The sequence below is a fragment of the Scleropages formosus genome, chromosome 10, assembly GCF_900964775.1.
Source record: "Scleropages formosus chromosome 10, fSclFor1.1, whole genome shotgun sequence".
Classification (NCBI taxonomy): domain Eukaryota; kingdom Metazoa; phylum Chordata; class Actinopteri; order Osteoglossiformes; family Osteoglossidae; genus Scleropages; species Scleropages formosus.
This window is the reverse complement of record NC_041815.1, coordinates 15333385-15352979: the sequence shown is the minus strand read 5'-3', so window position 1 is coordinate 15352979 and position 19595 is coordinate 15333385. Positions and strand designations below refer to the sequence as shown.

General features: G+C 42.6%; 1 protein-coding gene across 1 annotated transcript in view; it reads right to left on the bottom strand.

The window, feature by feature from the left end:
- The window catches only part of tyw1 (tRNA-yW synthesizing protein 1 homolog (S. cerevisiae)), a 44381-nt gene that overhangs the window by 13492 nt on the left and 11294 nt on the right, over positions 1-19595 (bottom strand). Inside the window, exons 8-14 of the mRNA XM_018732641.2 lie at positions 18742-18847; positions 15465-15517; positions 14966-15084; positions 12082-12191; positions 8706-8883; positions 4602-4737; positions 629-739 (exon numbers count right to left, since the gene is read on the bottom strand). Coding sequence (XP_018588157.2) covers positions 629-739; positions 4602-4737; positions 8706-8883; positions 12082-12191; positions 14966-15084; positions 15465-15517; positions 18742-18847 — 813 coding nt within the window. The remainder of the gene's footprint in view (positions 1-628; positions 740-4601; positions 4738-8705; positions 8884-12081; positions 12192-14965; positions 15085-15464; positions 15518-18741; positions 18848-19595) is intronic.

The window sequence follows — 19595 nt, the reverse complement described above, 5'->3', positions numbered from 1 at the left end:
GTACAAGGAAGACTCCACTCAGAAGAACTGGCGTAAGTGCTAAAAATTGACAACTGAAAATTTGATTATTATTCTCTCAAGTTTCCTAATCTTAATTGCACAGACGGTCAAAGTTATACATCTCTGTAGGAGTAAGAAAATTAACTTTGCTCACATTAAAAAAAGATTACAGTTTATCCATAATTTGCCTTTCTAGTTAACCTTTTTGTGTGTATTAGCTTTATATGACCAGCAGTAGGGTAAATTCAGGTTGTTTACATAGTTCTATGTAGGGAACAAGGTAAGTCTTCAGAGAAACGGAAGTTGTAATAATGTACAGCTACATTATTAACATCAGCAAAGCTTTCATCCAGAGTATTTAAATCCCCACAGCAGGAAGTCTCCCAGAGTTAAATTCACTCCATATAAACTCTGGTACTTTGCTTTCATCATGCCTTATTTGTTTTCTACAAACATAGTGAGGAGCAAAATTAAAACGCATGCTATTCATTAACCAGCAGATTAGCGAGACACCAAGGCAAGTGCTTTCATCCACAACAATTGAGGGCAAAGTATGCAGTCCTAGAGCCTTGACCTTTGAATGAGCAGGTGGGTCACAAGGAAGGGGGGGGAAGCACTGCCAGCTTACCTTCACCTCAATAAAGTCCGGTTGACCCAAGGAAATAAGGTCAGCATAGGCCTTCAGCTCATCTACATTCCAAGCCTTGACCAAGGTAAGTCGGTACACGGTGCGTTGTTGCTAGAGAGGAGCAGAAAGTAAGGTCAACATGAAATGTCATATGGTTTATAATACACAGATTCTTTGAAACACCACAACAATGTTCAGGCAAATGAACATGAGATTTTCATTGGGACCATGATGAACTTTAACTTTTACTTCCTTCTTGGGGCAAAAAAAAGTTTAAAGATGTATTTTACTTTCAGATAAAAGCAGTGCTGTTTCTGATGGTGAAAAGCACATAGAAAATTACATTACTGCTCAGTCCTACTCAATAAATTATGCAAAGAGACCTCCATCTCTCCATGGCTGTCTGCTGACGATGCAGTGTCCTTCCCTCCAAGCAGACTCCTTCATATCCATGCCTCCTCACTAGGTCTTTTTACATCTTACTCATCCAGCTTCTCTTCTTCCAACCCCTACGCTCCCAAATCTGGTCAAATCACTGTTCAGAAAACCTCTGCACATGAGCTGGTGTCTGTGTAAACTCCCCAATCTACTGTCATTGACACTGAAGCAGCATCCAGGATTAATTACAAACAGTAGTCGGAGCAGCGAGAGAGAAATCCAAAGATTCACATTCACTTCAGGATCCACTGGGGACCAGTAAGCCCTCCAGTTTAAGGAGCACAGCACATTGTGACGCACCCCCCACCTAAGGAGAAGCAAGCCACTCCTCTCCAACTTCCTCCCAGGGGGCGCTGGACGTGAACTCACTCCTCTTCTGCAATAAACAGAGAGCTCCCAGAAGTAACACATACTGCTGTTCCCTTTAAGATGTCACAGTAAGAACTCCAAAACATCATTATCTTGCAAAGGGTCTCGCCATTCTGAGTGGGTCATACAGTATATGGGGCATAAAAGAGTTTCTGGTGATACATTTCATGACCAGAGTTCATTGCCCTCTAGTGCCTTCTACAAAACCTTTACTAAAGGTAATTAAAATGTATAGACAGGATATATGTTCTGCTCCAATTGCTTGTGAACAAACATTCTGCTAGAAGTGGAGCCACAAGCTTTTATGGGGTTAAATGTGTACCATTCCATAGGAAAGAAGGCAGTGTTACAAAAGAAAACGACACTTCATACCAATCTGCCAGTCTCTCAGCATCACTATCAGCAGGTGTCTCCAAGGCTCTGCCAACTGAAGATCGAGTCAATGATAGCGATTGCACTGTAAATTTTTCTGAAGTCGAATGATGATTCATCAGTTGTGCAGTTGCACAAAGAGCATACCAGTACTGGCTGCTGACAAGTAACTGGCACTGAGTCAGCAGTTATCTGGCCAGCTGACCAAAAGCACCTGATTTGTGCATTTCCTAGAAAACAGGAGGGCCTACTCAAAACAGTGAGCTACGTGGCCTGGCTGATAATCAGTCTGACAGCCCACCCCTCAGTTAAAAACACTTGGATGAGCTACAGAATGTGACTTCCAGGCTGTAGCCTCTTGGAAGTAGTGATCTGGGTGATGTCTCTCCATGGGAGCAGGCAGAAAACTTCTGTGCAGCCAGGATTTAGGCAGCTTGGCCTGGCTGTGGAACAACCAGCTCCGTAAGTGGCCAGACCACCCACTCTCACACCCATAAACAGGACTAGCGGACACCTTATCCTGTTACATGGAAGGAACGGAAGTTAAGCTCAGTCCATACTGCGACTCGGCTGAAAGGGACTTTGCTAATTACGGCCCACAGAGCAAGGAAAACGTCCCACTCAACTCTCCTGGTGACTCATGCTGAGAAAACAAGGGGGAATATCATGAGCCTCTGAGCAGCACACACTAAAAAGGAAATGATTGTAGTGCAGAAGTGGAGGTTCGGAGAACCAAGGAACCAGGGATGTGATTCACTTTAAAATGAGCTCTCGGAGAGCTGGGACTGTGGCAGCACCACACGTCTTTCCATCCTCCCACGCAGAACTGTGTGCGTGTGCACGATGTCGGCCGCATGCAATTTCACTGTGGAGAGATGGCCCCCAAAGGCATACCATCTCCACACACAGCGGTGCAAGCAGTAGAGAAATAGAAGTCGGCAATCATCAAAAATTCTGTTTCTCCACCATGGCATTAATGATGTAAGAAAGCTGAAGTGACCATGTTTGTCGAGTTTTTAGATATGGAGGACTACAAGATGACAGAAAAAAAAAACAAAAAAGAAGATCCATGAAAAAAAGCTAAGATATTTCAGAAATTACGCTGCTGTTGTCTGGCTAAGGTTACAACAGCCTGTTTGCATTCCTCCTCGTCTGCTTTGAATTATAAAACAAACACAGACAAGAGGAACGATGAGATGAGATTAACCACCAGACAATGTCAAGAGCCAGGACATTCATCTTTTAAGCCAAGTGTGAGAGGAAACTTGTAACAGTATAATAGAGGAAGAGGTGATTAACCTGTTATAAACAAGGTATCAGCACTATGACCTTGAATGAATCAAGAGCAAAACACTCAGCAGGTTATTTACCTGGGCACTTGTGTACCCTCAGTACAATCTGGTGTGCTTGTTTTTAAGCATCCAGCAGTGAATAAATGCAATGAGAGCAAAAATGTGTAGAATGTAAATTTTGATGATGTGGGTGACTGGTATCCTACCACCTCAGTTTCTGTTTTCAAGAATTTATCACCCAACTTAAAAAAAAAAAAAAAAAAAGCACCTACCAGGCCCACTAATAACGTGTTAGTTTAAAACTTGGCTTGACTGACCCACAATGGACCAGACAGTAAATTTGCCTGGATACTCTCTACTGTCCAACTACAACCCAATCCTCAGTTCAAGTTACTACTCCCCATGATCCCCTACAAAGCGATCCTTTACTGGGACAAAAAGTTTCAGTGGTGAACAATATTACATAATATCACATTTATTCATATTTCCTTGAGTAAACTGGCCACAATATTTAAAAATAAAGAACAGCACTCAGACATTTGTATGTTTAATTTTCTAAGCTCATGAGTGCTGTCTTTCATTATCACAAATTCCTACTCTCAGCAACAACTTCTGCACCAGAACATATACCAGTGGACCGCAGGAGCTGAGGACATTGTCCATTACTACTACAACATTTGTTCAAATCCAGGGAATACAGCTCACAGTCTTTACAATGAGCTTCTAAAGTCCATAAAAGCCTGCACTACACAAAAGGTGTCATAACCACTCCCAACTGTAGAATGAAATGAGATGAAATGATATCAAGTGCCCTCTTCAGGGACCCTTGCTGCACAAATGCGACATCTGTTGTGTAACTACAGAAGAATCTCCAGTCAAGGCTTCAAAGAGAAGAAAACACTGACAGAAAAAACCAAGCCCTCCTTGAGTAACTGCCTAAAGCCTGGTTTTCAAGCTGTCGTCATTCAATCCTGATACTGTTGGGGTTGGTCACCTGGATGGTGGGCAGGTGAACTGGGTTTCTCTGGGCAGTCAGGATGTGAACAGTTTATACCTTACCATGGTGTTCCTTATCATCACAAACAGCCTCATTAGAGGGAACTCCATCAACGCAGAGGGTGATGAAGTACTATGTGGCTGATGCAGGAATGGGAGGGAGAGTCATGATGAGGTGCCACTGAACCTCTGACAGTTATGATGCCAAAAGTTACAAAGGATGCCAAAAGGTGTGATTCTCCTTTATAAGCACTCACAGATGTTCTTTGTTCTACCTTCGAGCACATGTTCATCTCTGGTTCACCATCAATGAGTCAAAGAGGAGAATTGATTTCACAGATTTCGCTTTTTCATGAAGGTGCCTTATGTTCAGTGCCTGAACAATACACAAAATCAAAGTCCGAACCTTCCTGATCCTCAAAGGTGCTTCTCCCTCCATTCAACAAAGCCTCTGGACACTAGATAGTGAGGGAACCACAAGCACCCTCCAAACCCTGAGCTCTTACCTTCTCCCCCAGAGCCTTGAGACTATCCAGAAAGCGCTGCCAGAAGTCCTTGAAGAGTGGCCGGTCAATCTTCTTCAGGCTGTCCTTGGTGCTGGCATCCACACTGACATACAGCTGGGTCACGGGCACCAGGGACCTGGAGTGGGTGTGGTTAGTGAAGCACATATATTAGGGAGTAGCCCATTTACCCCTGGTTAAGGGTTGATACAGTATGAGATACTCCATCTCATCAGCTATTTTATATCTGGATCCATGCATACTAATATTCCATTATTTTTTAGATTAAAATGCTCATGCAAAAATGATAATTATATTAGATTACCATAATCTGAACAACATAATCTTAGCCATCTCATTCCAGCTAATATTTTCCTGAAATTAAATTTTGTTCAAACCTTTAATGATTAATTCAAATACACAATATTCAGGAATTAATGTGCATGTACATTTACAGTGATTTAAGATGAGGCTTTTCTTCAAAGCAACTTAGAATGTTAATCTACTCACAATTAACATTTATTAAATTTAGCAGATGCTTTTCTCCAAAGCGACTTTCCAACAAACTACGTAGTGTCATCAGCCCACACACCTTATTCATCAAGGTGACTTACACTGCTACATATAGATTTATTCATTTAGAAGACTCTTTTCTCCAAAGTGACGTGCATCTCAGAGAAAATACAATTTGTGCATTACATTAGGAGAAAGAGCGCCTTAGTTGCAGACATGTGATTCTTAAGTAAACCTAGTTTGTTTCTTTCCACTTCATGAACCGATGTTCATCACGCGAGTAGGTGCGCAAAACTCAGGATAGACTAATCCTGATCATCTACCTACAATTTTTTTTTGGTACACAAATACTTACATACAATACAGGAGTAGCAGCTATATAAAGGCTCATCTGGGCATGATCATAAAGTTAAAGTGTATGAACATTTACACCATACGTGAGCTTGAGAGATCATGAGCAAAGTGAGTCCAGAAAAGGTGAGTTTTCAGACCCTTCTTGAATGTAGACAGAGCTTCAGGAGTTCTGAGTGAGAGGGGAAGGTCATTCCACCACAACGGAGCCAGAACTGAGAATCTCCGCGCTTTACCTTTCGTGCACAGGACCACCAAGTGGGCAGAAGTAGACGAGTGAAGGGGTCTGGTTGGGGTGTAGCAGTTGATTGAGTCTTATAAATAGCTAGGAGCAGTTCTATTGATGCATTTGTAGGCAATAACCAGGGTCTTGAATCTGATCCAGTCAGCTATAGGAAGCCGGTGCAGAGAAATGAGTAGGGGAGACACATGGGAACGCTTTGGCAAGTGAAACAACTTGTGCAGCAGCATTCTGTATCAATGCAAAGGTTTCATGGCAGTAGCGGGAAGGCCACATGAGACAGTTGTAATAGTCCAGACAGGATGTCACCATGGCCTGGACAAGTAGTTGGGTAGAGTCAGTTCTGAGGTAAGGACGAATCCTGCGGATATTATGCAGGATGTATCTGCAGCTCCAGGTTGTGGCTTCGATGTGCTGAGAGAAAGACTTGAATCAATCGTCACTCCTGGACTCTTAGCCGAGGAGGTAGGCATGAGTGAGTTGTCCAGTTTGATCAATAGATTGTGACAGGAGGACAGGTCAGCTGGGAGGTGAAGAATCTCTGTTTTGGAGAGGTTGAGTCAGAGGTAATCAGACATCCAAGCAGAGATGTCTGACAGGCAGGCAGCAATGTGTGCAGAAATGTCTGATGCTCCAGGTGTAAAGGATAGGAAGAGCTGGGTATCATCAGCATAACAGTGGTAACTGTATCCATGGGAGGCTATGACCGGGCCAAGGGTGGAGGTGTAGATCAAGAAGAGAAGAGGACCCAGTACCGACCCCTGCAGGATACTGGTTGAGAGAGGCAGAGGAGAACAAGAGCTCCGCCAGACCACTTGATAGGATCTGTCAGATAGGTAGGACTCAAACCATCTTAGTGCTGCTCCTTTCATCCCAAGTTGACTAAAAGAGGAGAGCAGAATCCGGTGGTTGACAATGTCAGGTGCTGCAGACAGATCGAGGAGGATGAGGACCGAAAAGAGGGAGGCAGCTCTAGTTGACTGGAGAGCATCAGACACTGCCAGAAACGCCGTCTCAGTGGAGTGACCAACTTTGAAACCAGACTGATATCCATCGAGGAGATGGTTCTGGGTGAGGAAATCAGACAGTTGATCACAGGCCACTTGCTCTAGAGTTTTAGACAGGAAGGAGAGGAGGGAGACTGGTCTGTAGTTTTAAACCGAGATGAGATCCAGGGAGAGTTTCTTTAACAGAGGTGAAATGAGAGCAGTTTTGAAGGCAGCTGGGAAACAGCCAGAGGAGACCGAGGAGTTGATGATCTTAGAGATGAAGGTGGCGAGTTGCGAGGAGGTGCACAACTTTACAATGGGTCACTATATTTACCCATTTATACAGCTAATAACTTTTATTGAAGGAATTTAGGCAAAGAACTTTGCTCAAGGTTACTACAGGAGGAGGTGAGATTTAGTCCTACCTTCTTCAAGTCCAAAGGAAGCGACTCTAACCGTTATACTATCAGCTGAAAACACTTAATTCAAATCAATTTCTCAGAGATACCCATGGGCTAGTGTGATTATCCCTTTAATTTTCTGAAAGGAGGATGTGACATAAGAACTATATACAGCAGCAGTGCTCTATGCAGGTCCTGGCAGACCTACGTCTATGCTGGTTTTAATTCTAAGTGTTAATGAAGTTGTCTTTGACTTTTTTCACTGAATAAATCACACAATACATAGAGAAGCCGTTAGTTGTGGGAACTGGATATGTTAGTTAAGGAACATCTATTGAGAATATTAGAAAACTTTTGTAGGTGCACGTTTGCTGGTGGTGTTAAAATGTTGCTTTTTATTTGATCATTAGTGAAACTTACTGGAATAAATTCCTACTGAACTTCAATTAAGCAACATTATTTAATCAAAAAGATAACGATGCACAAGTAAATATTTGAGAATGATATATCAGTAAATATTCCCTCTTACCAACGATTAATTAAATTCACAAATGCTGCACTTTGCCCTTTTGGACTAAAATATAAATAGGGTCACTATAATGGACATTTGGAGAGGTAGATGAGTTATCAACAAACACAGAGTTGAACATGATTTTAATTGTCCTTTTCATTCAATAGCTTCATCAAGAGGCTCACTATAAGGTCTGTTCACAAACCCACAGAAAGCAGAGAGGTCCACAGCTCAGAAATTACATTTTTGTCCACAAAAAAAGTGTATATAAAAAATTACTGGCATTTTTGCTGCTGTTTTTCACAATATAGTAGAAGCCAATTACTCAGTCTTACTGTTTCCCCCAAAAACAGGGCAGGCATGTTACACTGGGAGAGGCAAACTGTTAAAAATCACTTTACTTGGATTATGGGCTTTGCACATGTAAACAGATCACCCAGACAGCCCACAGGACATTTAAACATTTCATCAGTAACACTCATTTGGAATGAACTCATTTGAACTGTCAAAATACTGTCTAAATACTGTCCATGCAAATGAAGGCCACTGAAAGTGGTGCCGTTGAAGCCATTACTCAGGCTCTTCCTCACAGGTCATCCTTCTTTCCAGAGGATGTGGAAAACTCATCAGAAGAAGGAGGGGAGTTTTCATTCCCTTGACCTTCACCATTGTCACTGTAAGTAACATTAACTGCACGGTATGATTCAGACCACTCTGTGAATGTGTATACATCTGTGAGTTAAAGGACACTGTGTTTATGCAACATTTCCTGACTCATGCAAACACACATCAAAAAGCAGAAGCTTCATCTTCAAACTGCGGGAAGCAAGGCAAGGATGCATTTTTCATCAGGCTGGGGATACATGGAACAGGCTGAGAGCAGGCTGAAAGTGCACAGCCCCAAATTCCCAAATCAGAAAAGTTAAATGAGCAAACTGGAAACAGCCTTTGTCTGCTGGACCCACCAAATCACAACATTCTATGCCCATAGTGGCCTGAAAGAGACTTAAGTAGAAAGTACAGTGCAACTAGAGTGAAGCTCAAGAGCATTTCCACTGTGCTTGAACCAGACAGAGATAGCTCTTCAGCTCACAAACCCACCTGATCTCTTCAGGGAACTGAGCGTTGGTCACCAGAAAACTGGAGATGCGCTGACGGTGCAGCAACCTGATGAAGGCATTGATCTCTGGGTACATGATGGGCTCACCCACCAGGGACAGTGCACAGTGCTTCGCTGTTAGGCCCTCCTCAAACCGCTCTGGCCGCACACCCGGCACCCCTGTACAAGTAAACAGTGGTCACACATTCAAGTATACATATGCGCAAGGAGTGTGTCTGCCTGGCACCTGGCAGGAACGTGTTAAGTACAGTATCTATTCAGACTTCATTTCATTTACAACAGTGGGAAAACCTCATTGGTATGCCACAGTGTGGTTACAGCTATTCTACAGTACCACAGCACCTAATGAGAACAACCCAGGCTCGCACTAGCTGCCCAAATGTCCAAGTGCAGTTACAATACGTGGCAGCACTGCATCCAAATAAGCTTCCTATGCCCAAACACCCCAGCCCACAAGAAAACCAAAATGCTTTTCCTGACTGGCTTCAAAGAGATAAATTTATTTTTCATTAAGTTGCTTGGCAGACACTTATCCAAGCTGACTACACACAGATTAGTCATTTATACAGTTGGATATTTTTTACTTGAGCAACTCAGTTTAAAGGATAGAACCGCAGGCTTCCTCCAAGGACTCATAGGGCAGTATTCTGATTAAAAGCATGCATTTTAGCCACTGTGCTACCAGCTACAATATTCTATCTTGTATTCTTGCTGGAAAACATGAGATAGTAAGATCAAATTTGAAAATGAAAGTCAGGATTAGGTAAAAGTTGCAGTGTAGATGGGAAAAAATGAACACATTCTTACATTGGTAGGTCTGTTTCTGCTCCCCCCCTCACAAAAAAACAAAGCCACCAGAATGGTAAACTGTTGAATTGACAGTCATGTTTCATAAGTCTTAAAGAAAAAACAAAACATTGAACTGAGAACATTGAGTTGGAATAACAATCTGGGGAAAGGTTCCATTTAAGTGAAAACCACAGCTCCTGAATGTTAATACCCTGGAATGTCTTCTTTTGGGTCTCAGGGATTCATCCTCAGCCCTGCCCAAACAAAGTGCTTGACTCCGCACACCATGATCCAGAATTCATTCGCCCAAAGCAATTGCGTCAGCCTGACAGGTGGGTTAACAACATGCTTCATTGGCTAGACCCTCAAACCGTTGAGAGGCTGCCCTGAAAGATTTATGTGGGCTGACTCTATAGTCACCATTTCAGCTCCTGAGAAGATGTCAGCAAATGGCCTGTCTCTATACTCTATACCACCACTGATACGACTTCTATAATATAGCGCCCCCTTCTGCTGAGTACACGAGGAGCAGCCCTGCTAGTGCCAAGCTTTGCCCATTTGTCTGTTCATATAGGAGGCTCACTTAGCAAAAATTTGCCAGGGGACAAAGTTCCCTAACCTTCTTTACTGTAGTAGCCTCTGAGTTACACTGATACAATTTGGCAATAATATGTACACTTCTCACCTAACTCTACTTTTTGGCTTATAAATTTATCAGCAATGGCTTGACAGGTCTTTCAACAAGAAGTAGTGAGATTAAAGATACTGGGAGAACAATGTGACTGGGATAACAGAAGAGAAATAAGGAATAAGTGCCATGTGTTCCAAAGACCAAACTGATGTTGCTAAATTAAGAAGCACAAACCTTCAGAGTGATAGCTTTCTGCAAGCCAAATACATATTTTTACTCCTTAATTCTCCCAAAGCTTTGCATGGAAAGGGTGAAGAAATTATATCTTTCACTAAATCAAAAGAAACTGGCTCTTCATGGTAGAAGAAGAGGACCAAGTAACTGTTTTTGGCACACTGTTAGCACACACAAATGAACAGACCAAAACATTCCCTGTGGAAGGCAAAGCATATGAACAGGCATCACGATGGAATGCAGTGGTTCAATCAACACAATAGCATTTTTCCTGGAGTTTTTCAAATCTCTGCCCTCACCCAGCATCCACACACACCATGTGTCATCTCAAGACAAACCACCTGACAAGGTTAAGGACGGGCCACTCAGGTTCCATAAAACCATGTGCTGGTGGACTGTTGCATGTGAGTGAAGCTGAGCTGGGACTCTCTGTCACACTGCACTATGTAGACAGGGCTGAGAACTGAAAAACACCCCCCCCAAATGCCCCTATTCTCTGACAGTAGTCTCTGGTGTTAGTCAGGAAGGGGATAAATTAATTATGTGCATAGAGAAAGAGACATGCTGCACGCAAAGTCATCTATTGTGAGTGTTCTGTTCAAACCAGGATCGTTCAGCATCTGTCAGTTAAACAGACACACACAGTTTGCTTAAAGTTGTGCCATAATTCTAGTCACTGAATAGCTTCTATGGCTGAAAAGGCATTTAATATACACACACACACACACACACACACCTTCTGAACCGCTTGTCCCATGCGGGCTCGCGGGGAACCGGAGCCCACCCGGCAACACAGGGCGTAAGGCCGGAGGGGGATGGGACACACCCAGGACGGGACGCCAATCCGTCGCGAGGCATCCCAAGCGGGACTCGAACCCCAGACCCACCGGACAGCAGGACTGTGGTCCAACCCACTGCGCCACTGCACCCCCTTATCCATTCAGAACGCAAAAAAAAAAAAAAAAAAAAAAAAAAAAAAACGATCACATGTATGAAGTAGCAACTTTAATTATGATCTTCAAAAGAAAGGAAAAAATTGGTTATTTTCTCTTTAATATACACACACACATTTTTCAGAACCGCTTGTCCCATACAGGGTCACGGGGGAACCGGAGCCTACCCGGCAACACAGGGCGTAAGGCCGGAGGGGGAGGGGACACACCCAGGACGGGACGCCAGTCCGTCGCAAGGCACCCCAAGCTGGACTTGAACCCCAGACCCACCGGAGAGCAGGACCGTGGTCCAACCCACTGTGCCACCGCGCCCCCTCTCTTTAATATATTTTGTGTTAAATAAAAAAATATATAATTAAAATAAATATCATTTTATAATTTCATAAACCACTACCCTTCCTTATCATTTTTGTCATAAGCAGAAAAACTGTCATTTAAAGCAAAAAAAAAAAAAAAGCCTTATCAAAAAAAAAATTGTTTTAGTTTACCAAAACACGGCCATTTGAAACAAATTATCATTGTTGTGCAGAGGTCTCCAGTGAAACATATGACTCACCGTTTAGCGTATGCAAGAGCCCACCTTCTCACCAGAAACTCCTTATCTCCCGATACTGCAGTAACCCACTGACCTGTGAAATTGTTACATTTTCTTGCCAAATGACACAAGGCAAACACACAATACTGTGCCCTATTCTAAACTTGCCTTTTCAGCAATAAAATCCTGACAGATATATTAAGAGGCTGAGTTACCTCTGAATTGCTTGATCATATTCTGGTGGTTCTGCAGGGCTTCCTGAAGAATTATCTCGGGTGGGTCCATTTTCCAGCGCCACTCTGTTCCCACCGGGTTGGTGTGGTGTCTGCAGAGGCAGGACAATACTGATTAGTTCAGTGTGGCATGAGCCCTGGGCAGGCCAGGGGATGTGTCTCTCCAGTCACAAACCATTCAAATTCACACTCGCCGCAACGATCTTGGTCAGCACATGCTTACTGCTGCATTGACAGGACCTGTTAATAAAAGGAGCTAAGCACAATGTCCAGCTGCTGTTTCTATACCCTTAACTTCTAATACTCTGCACATTGCCAAGATCTGGTGGCCTCCAAAGCTTTGAAACACACGTTTGCCATCAAGGCTTAAACAGCCACTCTGTCTGAAACAGAAGGAAATTCTTGGTCCAAATTTTGCACCGAGTCTTACACTTGGCTCTCTCTAATTCACTTTCCAAGGCTGTTTGTTTCACACCAAGGGCTCTCCAGAACAGCTCTCTTACTCACCTATTTTCACTTTTTAGAACTTTGCCTCTTTATAAGGAACTGTTTTTGCAAATGCTGACATGATTACTGATGCATTTCTGATTTCAAAATCATGCAGAGTCAGCAGCATGCATATGTATATACATATTAAAAAAAAAAAAACACTGCCTTAAGCTCGCTCTATATATTTGCATTATAATAGTTGCCATGTCCTCTGACAACTCTGCATAATGTAACTTGTCTGCAATTCATCACCGAATCACCAGATTTGCCTCATTTCTACATTCTTAGTGAAGAGACTCAAGTTGTCTTTCTGAAAATTCTTACCATTATTTATTATCCCCGTTATCTGCCTACCTGACATTTTTGTCCAGAGTGTCCAAACAGCATCCCATTTCATAGACAGGTGGAGAGATTTCAACCTTTCATTCCAAAGATCTATCCAGTTCCCAAACTGTACGTTTCTCTTTCAATCGGAGAGAGAGCAGTAGTAAAGCGGAGAAATCAATGCATTGCTGCTCAGCCTGAATACCTTAGACATCCAGGCAAAAATCACAGAGCTTCAGTCATGACCTACAACTGACCGTGGCATGCAGAACTGCTAACACTAGCCAAAGAGCACCACTTGTGGCCAGAAAGGAGACAAAGTCATGGCTCTCAATCTCTTCTGACAAAACCCTGGCTGCCAGTGTCTGAGAATTTTCTTTCCTGCGCACATCAAAAGCAGAATGGGTGTATGCACGTGAGAAAGTGGATTTCTAATATATCTGAAAGACGTGCCGACAACACGGAATCAGCCTGTCAAGGGCTGACATTGCTCTACGATGCAGTACTCGTGGGCCATGTGCTTTCTAAAGTGGCACCAGCCATTAGGATGAAAGGTTCTGACAGTACTTCAAGGTCAAGAAGAATTTCACACCATGATGTGATTTCATAAACTTTTAACAAATTTTTTTGTCATCCTTGTGTGTTTAACATTGCTGACACATAAAACCAAAAAAGCGTTCCCATGCATCTCCTCTACTCGTTTCTCTGCACTGACTCCCTATAGCTGACTGGATCAAATTCAAGACCCTGGTTATTGCTTACAAATGCATCAATAGAACTGCTCCTAACTATTTACAAGACTCAATCAACCGCTACACCCAACCAGACCCCTTCACTCGTCTACTTCTGCCCACTTGGTGGTCCCGTGCACGAAAGGTAAAGTGCGGAGATTCTCAGTTCTGGCTCCGTTGTGGTGGAATGACCTTCCCCTCTCACTCAGAACTCCTGAAACTCTGTCTACATTCAAGAAGGGTCCGAAATATCACCTTTTCCGGACTCACTTCGCTCATGATCTCTCAAGCTCACGTATGGTGTAAATGTTCATACACTTTAACTTTATGATCATGCCCAGATAAGCCTTTACACAACTGCTACTCCAGTATTGTATGTAAATGTTTGTGTAGCTTTGTAAAAAAAATATTTGTAGGAAGGCGATCAGGATTCGTCATTCTGAGTTTATGCACCTACTCGCGCGATGAACAAAGCAGAAAGAAAAAAGTTTACTTAAGAATCACATGTCTGGAACTATGTCTCTCTTTCACCTAATGTAATGCACAAATTGTATTTTCTATGAGATGTATATCGCTTTGGAGAAAAGCATCTGCTAAATGAATAAATGTAAAACCATTCATTTTAAACTTTTTCCCCCCAGTGTTAACAGTATTATGAATTCCCCTTCAATTAGAACAGACCAATTTGTCTCCATTACCACAAAATTCCAGCTCACCTTAAATTTTTAGAGTTGCAGTTATTTTCACTTAATGACCATAAACAGTGACACCCTGCCTGCCAGAACTACCACACAGTACAAGATGAAAAACTAACTAGTTAAGATATCAGCTGTAGCACTGTCAGAGGACATGAGGACTTTTGTCATTTACAGGTAAACCCCCAATTAGCTGAGCCGTTAATCACTACCATTTGTGGGCATTTATAACTCTGCAGACCATAAACACTGGCATCACTCAGCAAACAAAGACAGCTGACATATTACAGACAAAAAGAGGCAGGTCAGCCGCAAGGGAGCAGGGCGGGAGGTCCTTTTGGCTTCTCCGCCTTCAACAATCCATAACAAGACAGTGTGCACCTGTCACACACATTACGCTGCTGAAATATATATATTCTGTGAGTTAACAATTGGAAAAAACATTAATCACAGATCAGTCGATAAAATGTAAATTAGTGCAAACAATAAAAGAAAATTAACAGAACAAGGATAATGACACAACTGAGTTTACGTTTGTAATTTACAATTCTTAAAAAGGGTTTAAATAGTCTCCATGAAACAAATTTCATTTTAAAAAAAATGGGGGGTGAGAGGATGTGAACATACCTCCAGCAGAAGACACACTTGTTGGCACATGCAAGGCTGGGGGTCGCCTCCATGCAGCGGTGTGATTCAATCCCATAAAACGTATGTTTGTAACAGCCTCCCCTCCCTCGCAGCATGGACTGGAGAATGACAGCAAGTAGCACATCACTGTGATCACTGCGCCAGCACAAAAAACACCTGCGGCTACCTGAAGTTTCTAGGACTTTCCAGTCTTCACCTTTGCAAACGAACTGCGATCATTTAGCAGAGCCTTTTCTCTAAAGTGGCCCACGTGCACACACGCAATGTGTACAACCACTTGTCCCGAGCGGGGTTGATTATTAAATCATATTTAGTTGAAGCCTTTCGCCAAAATGATTTACAGAGGAATAAATGCTACACTAAACCCCCTACAATCATTCACCCACTCATACAGCAGAGCAATGTCACACATACAGTCACAGTAAGTGTTATCTACAGTCACCAATCAGTAAATCACATAGTAGGGATGGTTGGTTACCTTTGTCCAACGACACAGCTTCACTCCTGAATGACTTCCTATTAATTTGTATCCTGTGGAAGACAAAAAAAAAAAAAACGGTAAAAGGCTAAACCTATAGAGTCTGGCCAACTGCACATGTGCCATCAAAGATTGAGTAAATGCACCGAGTGGCTCGCACCATGGTACACGCTGAGATTTGAAACATGCAAACTGACAAACAAAAGCAGAGAAAAGAGCACTATTCTGCATGAAACTGGCCTTCAAATGCAGAGTAAACAGTCCTGTTCATCACCAGACTGAGCTGTATGCGTCAGTGTCTGCGCCCTTGCCTGTCGAAAAGGCACTATTAATGGTCTCTTTTGATCGTCTGCAATTAGAATCCCAATCTGAAATTCAAGGACTAAACAGGATTCGGAGGCGTTTCCTAAAGGTTACACAATCAGACTCCATGCTGAACATAAAGCAGTGATTTTCCTAAAATTAACTAAAGTGCTAAGCAGCACAACTCTAAGGAAAATGGATCTCACATGTGAGTAAACAACACAGGAACACAATTTTATTATTCTATTCACAGAGCTTCTCAAGGAAGTGCCCGTCGTAAAGAAACTTAAGCTCAGTAAATCTATTTTCCGTCTCCATAACCTCATCTCCAATTCAGCGTGCTAAACGGTGTCGTACAGGAAATTAGGTTCAGCTTCTCGTTTAACCTTTAACAAAAGAGCCATCAGAGAGGCGAGCCTTGCCATGTTGCTTTGACCAGGGGAGAAATCAATTTTCTTCTCATAACTACCTTGCCTCCATACAACAGAGGTTGGTTGCGCATTACATTATATCCAACAGGTAGCGAGCGAACTGGTTAGAGCTGAAGCCTTTGAAATCAAAGAACTCAAACGAGTCAAGTTGGAATCCTACCAAATAACCGTAAACGTACAAGATATTCCTGGGCACAGCTTGAATCGGCAGCCTTCTCTGACCAGCCCTGCAGAATCAGCAAGGGCAGCAGTGTCACAGGCCAGTCCAACACAGAAAGGAACTCCATTACCCACAATTCCTATCCAAGCATTGCTTAGCAGCCAAGACAGCAAGTACTACGACCGAGGGAATCGCAGCTCCCCTGTGAAATTAGTAATACGTGTGGTTACGATTCCAGCTGGAACAGACGAACCCATGCCAGCAATCTTGGACACGGTAGCACTTCTGAGACTGCAGGGCTGGTAACACATCTAACACGGTCTTCTCACTCAGCCTCCAAATCAAACCCATTCATCATGACCCTCCTCTGTTAAATTCAAACTGGCAGCATCAACTGTTTTTATGAATGCTCAGTTTTATGTACTGTGCTGGGGGTAGCGAATCTTCATCTCTAGAGGCACATTCCTAGCTTGGTCTCACTTGTTCTCTGAACGATCAAGGTCAAACACTGTGCTGGTCAATATATCTGACACACATTTTGACCACAAAATTTTCTGGCTCCACAGTTCAAACTGTAGGATTTTTGTTGCAGGTACCTGTGGGTCAAGAGCACAGACTGGGAACCTGGTGGTTATAAGGTCTAGGCCAAAGAAAGTGCCCATGCGTTGTCCCTTGAGCAAGATACCTCCCCTAAAATACTCCAGTAAAATTTTCAGCTGTATAAATGGGCAAAACTATATATACCTGAGAATAAGACTAATGATGTTTCTCAATTGTATTTATCAATTTTTCACACACATGCTAAACATCTGAGATGGGTTAGCTATATAAGAACATACTTCTGCTATTCAGCATCTTGTCTGAAAAGTAGCACCATGTTGACTGTCCCAATGACAACTGCTTTTTCTTCTTCAAATCCAACCCAATTAGACGTTGAGGAATCCTTCAGACAAGATTGAAGGAAAAAGCAAAGGATGATGGGGAAAGGAGGAGTAATATCACTGCCTTCCAGCAGGCGCCATCACACACAGCTGCAGCGCTTGAGTCTGCGATTCTACAGTAAAAGACATCCTCCCAACTGCTAACAGTCTGCTTTCACACAGCCACTAGGGACAAACGCAACTCTCAGCCATGTGCTTAAGACACGTGTGGTTGATGCCAAACCAGCACAAATGAGAGCATTCCAGGTTTCTCTATTGCATACAAAGACAGGCTATTCGACAGTCACACTCTGGAGCCCTTGGCTGGGGGTAAATTCATATCTCTGGGTGGCTTTAGGCAGCTGTAAGAAGTCCTCATGAATAATATTAAGAACATGTACTGAGATGGGCCTCTTAGCTCTGGGCCCAGTGGCTAAGGCTCCAACAAGGATATCTCAACCAGAACAAACCAAACACATGTGGACTAACCTTCCAAGTACCACGACAGAAAATGCATTTTAAGAAATATATAATTGGTTTTTTTAAATATTCAGTGTTATCTTAAGTAAATTCTTTCAGACTTTCTAATCTTACATCTTTCCACTTCCTGACATTTTCAACACTACACTGTCACTCCTGCTAATGCAGTAAGCTGCTGGGTGAATGTTCAGAGCCAGGGCTGGCTTGACTTGCTTAGGCCATGCCCTCCTGGGCCAGCAAGAGCCCCTGAGTGAGAAGAGGCAGTAGCTGGACAGCAATGTGGAAAGCTCTGAGTGATAGGCTCTACTGCATGATAAGTGTATGTGGCAGCATCACAGAATAATCCCTGTGTCCAAATATATCAAGTTTCATAAACCATTAAAAAAACAAGCAACAAAAAAGTAATGAAACCTAAAAAACAAAGAATGAAATAATCTTAACTGTACCCTATGGTTCAGTATTCTAGTATAAGTAATTATATTGTGGACTTTGTTTGCAAGTAGGTGTTAAACTTTCCAGCCTATAAAAGCAGAAAACTTTCAAATTAAAAATGGATTTCAACATTTTATTCTTGAAAACACATGTTAACACAGAGCTGTTGTGAAAAACATTTTGTAACATTTGTGGCACCATGGGGACAGATATTTATAACTCATTGGTGTCAAGTATTCAGATGAGCTTCTTCATTACAGAGAGCTAAACACAGGAAGAGGGTCTTCTCCTATAGCCTACTGCTGCAAATGTTTCCACGCATCACCAGAGTTTTAAAAAGAACATAAAGACAGAAGCAGGACCTCTGCAACGAGCCTGACACGCAAGCATGAGGAGTGTTTTATTCAAAAGACAGGTATCCGAAAACAAACTTCTCAGTCCATCAGCACAGTTAGGCACTTAATCCAGTAAGCTTATTTGGGACAGCAAACCTTAAAAGAAGGCTTTGAACCCACACCCTTTCAGTCATTTTGATTCCTGTGTTTCTATACCTTGCTTAGTGAGGGCCTCCCTCAGCGCCGGAGTGATCATCTCCCTGTGTTCTTCTTCCTCACTCTTTCTCCTTTTCAGCTCCTGTCGACTATCTTCTACCTCATCCTGTATGCCACCACACATGGAAAAGAAGGTAGGGGTTGTTAATGGACTCCAAGGACTCACCCCTCATCCATTAACAAGAAACACACACAACAAAAACTTCAGTTTGGGTTTTCTCAAAGTTTTGCAGAATTATTTATCTTCATTTAGTTTTTTCCAAAGCAATCCATAAGTGTAGCCTTCCTTCGTAAGACACTTAAAATTATTTACCCATTTACAGAGCTGGGTAATTTTTGTTGGGGCCACCCACTGGGCCCCAGCATTAAATCTGAAATTGAAAATACCAGGCCTGATGAAGTATAAGTGGTCAAAGAACTGACACCATGTGGGCATGACAGGTCTAACTGACCTGAGAGAGAACTCAGGATGCCACCCTTCACTGGGAATTTTTTTGACTGCTGTAACTTTCATACTTAAACTTCATATGATGCACGCATAAAGAGATCCTTTTGTTTTCCCCTGCTACTGAGACAGCGTTCATCTTAAAATACATCTCTCACCTACTGACACTGAGTTAATCTTATGTATTTATTCAAAACATCCCACTGAGTTTATCTCAACAGGGCATGCTTGTTTAGTCACTAAAGGACTGAATACTGGCATGTTGGTACACAGGATGAATGTTTAATGTGAAAGAGCAGACACAACACTGAGAACAGCACCTCTTATGCTGGTTCACATTACAGTGGTCATTTGAGGAAAACTACACTATAGAATGTGATCTGGGTCAACACCCTTAGCCCTGGCCAGA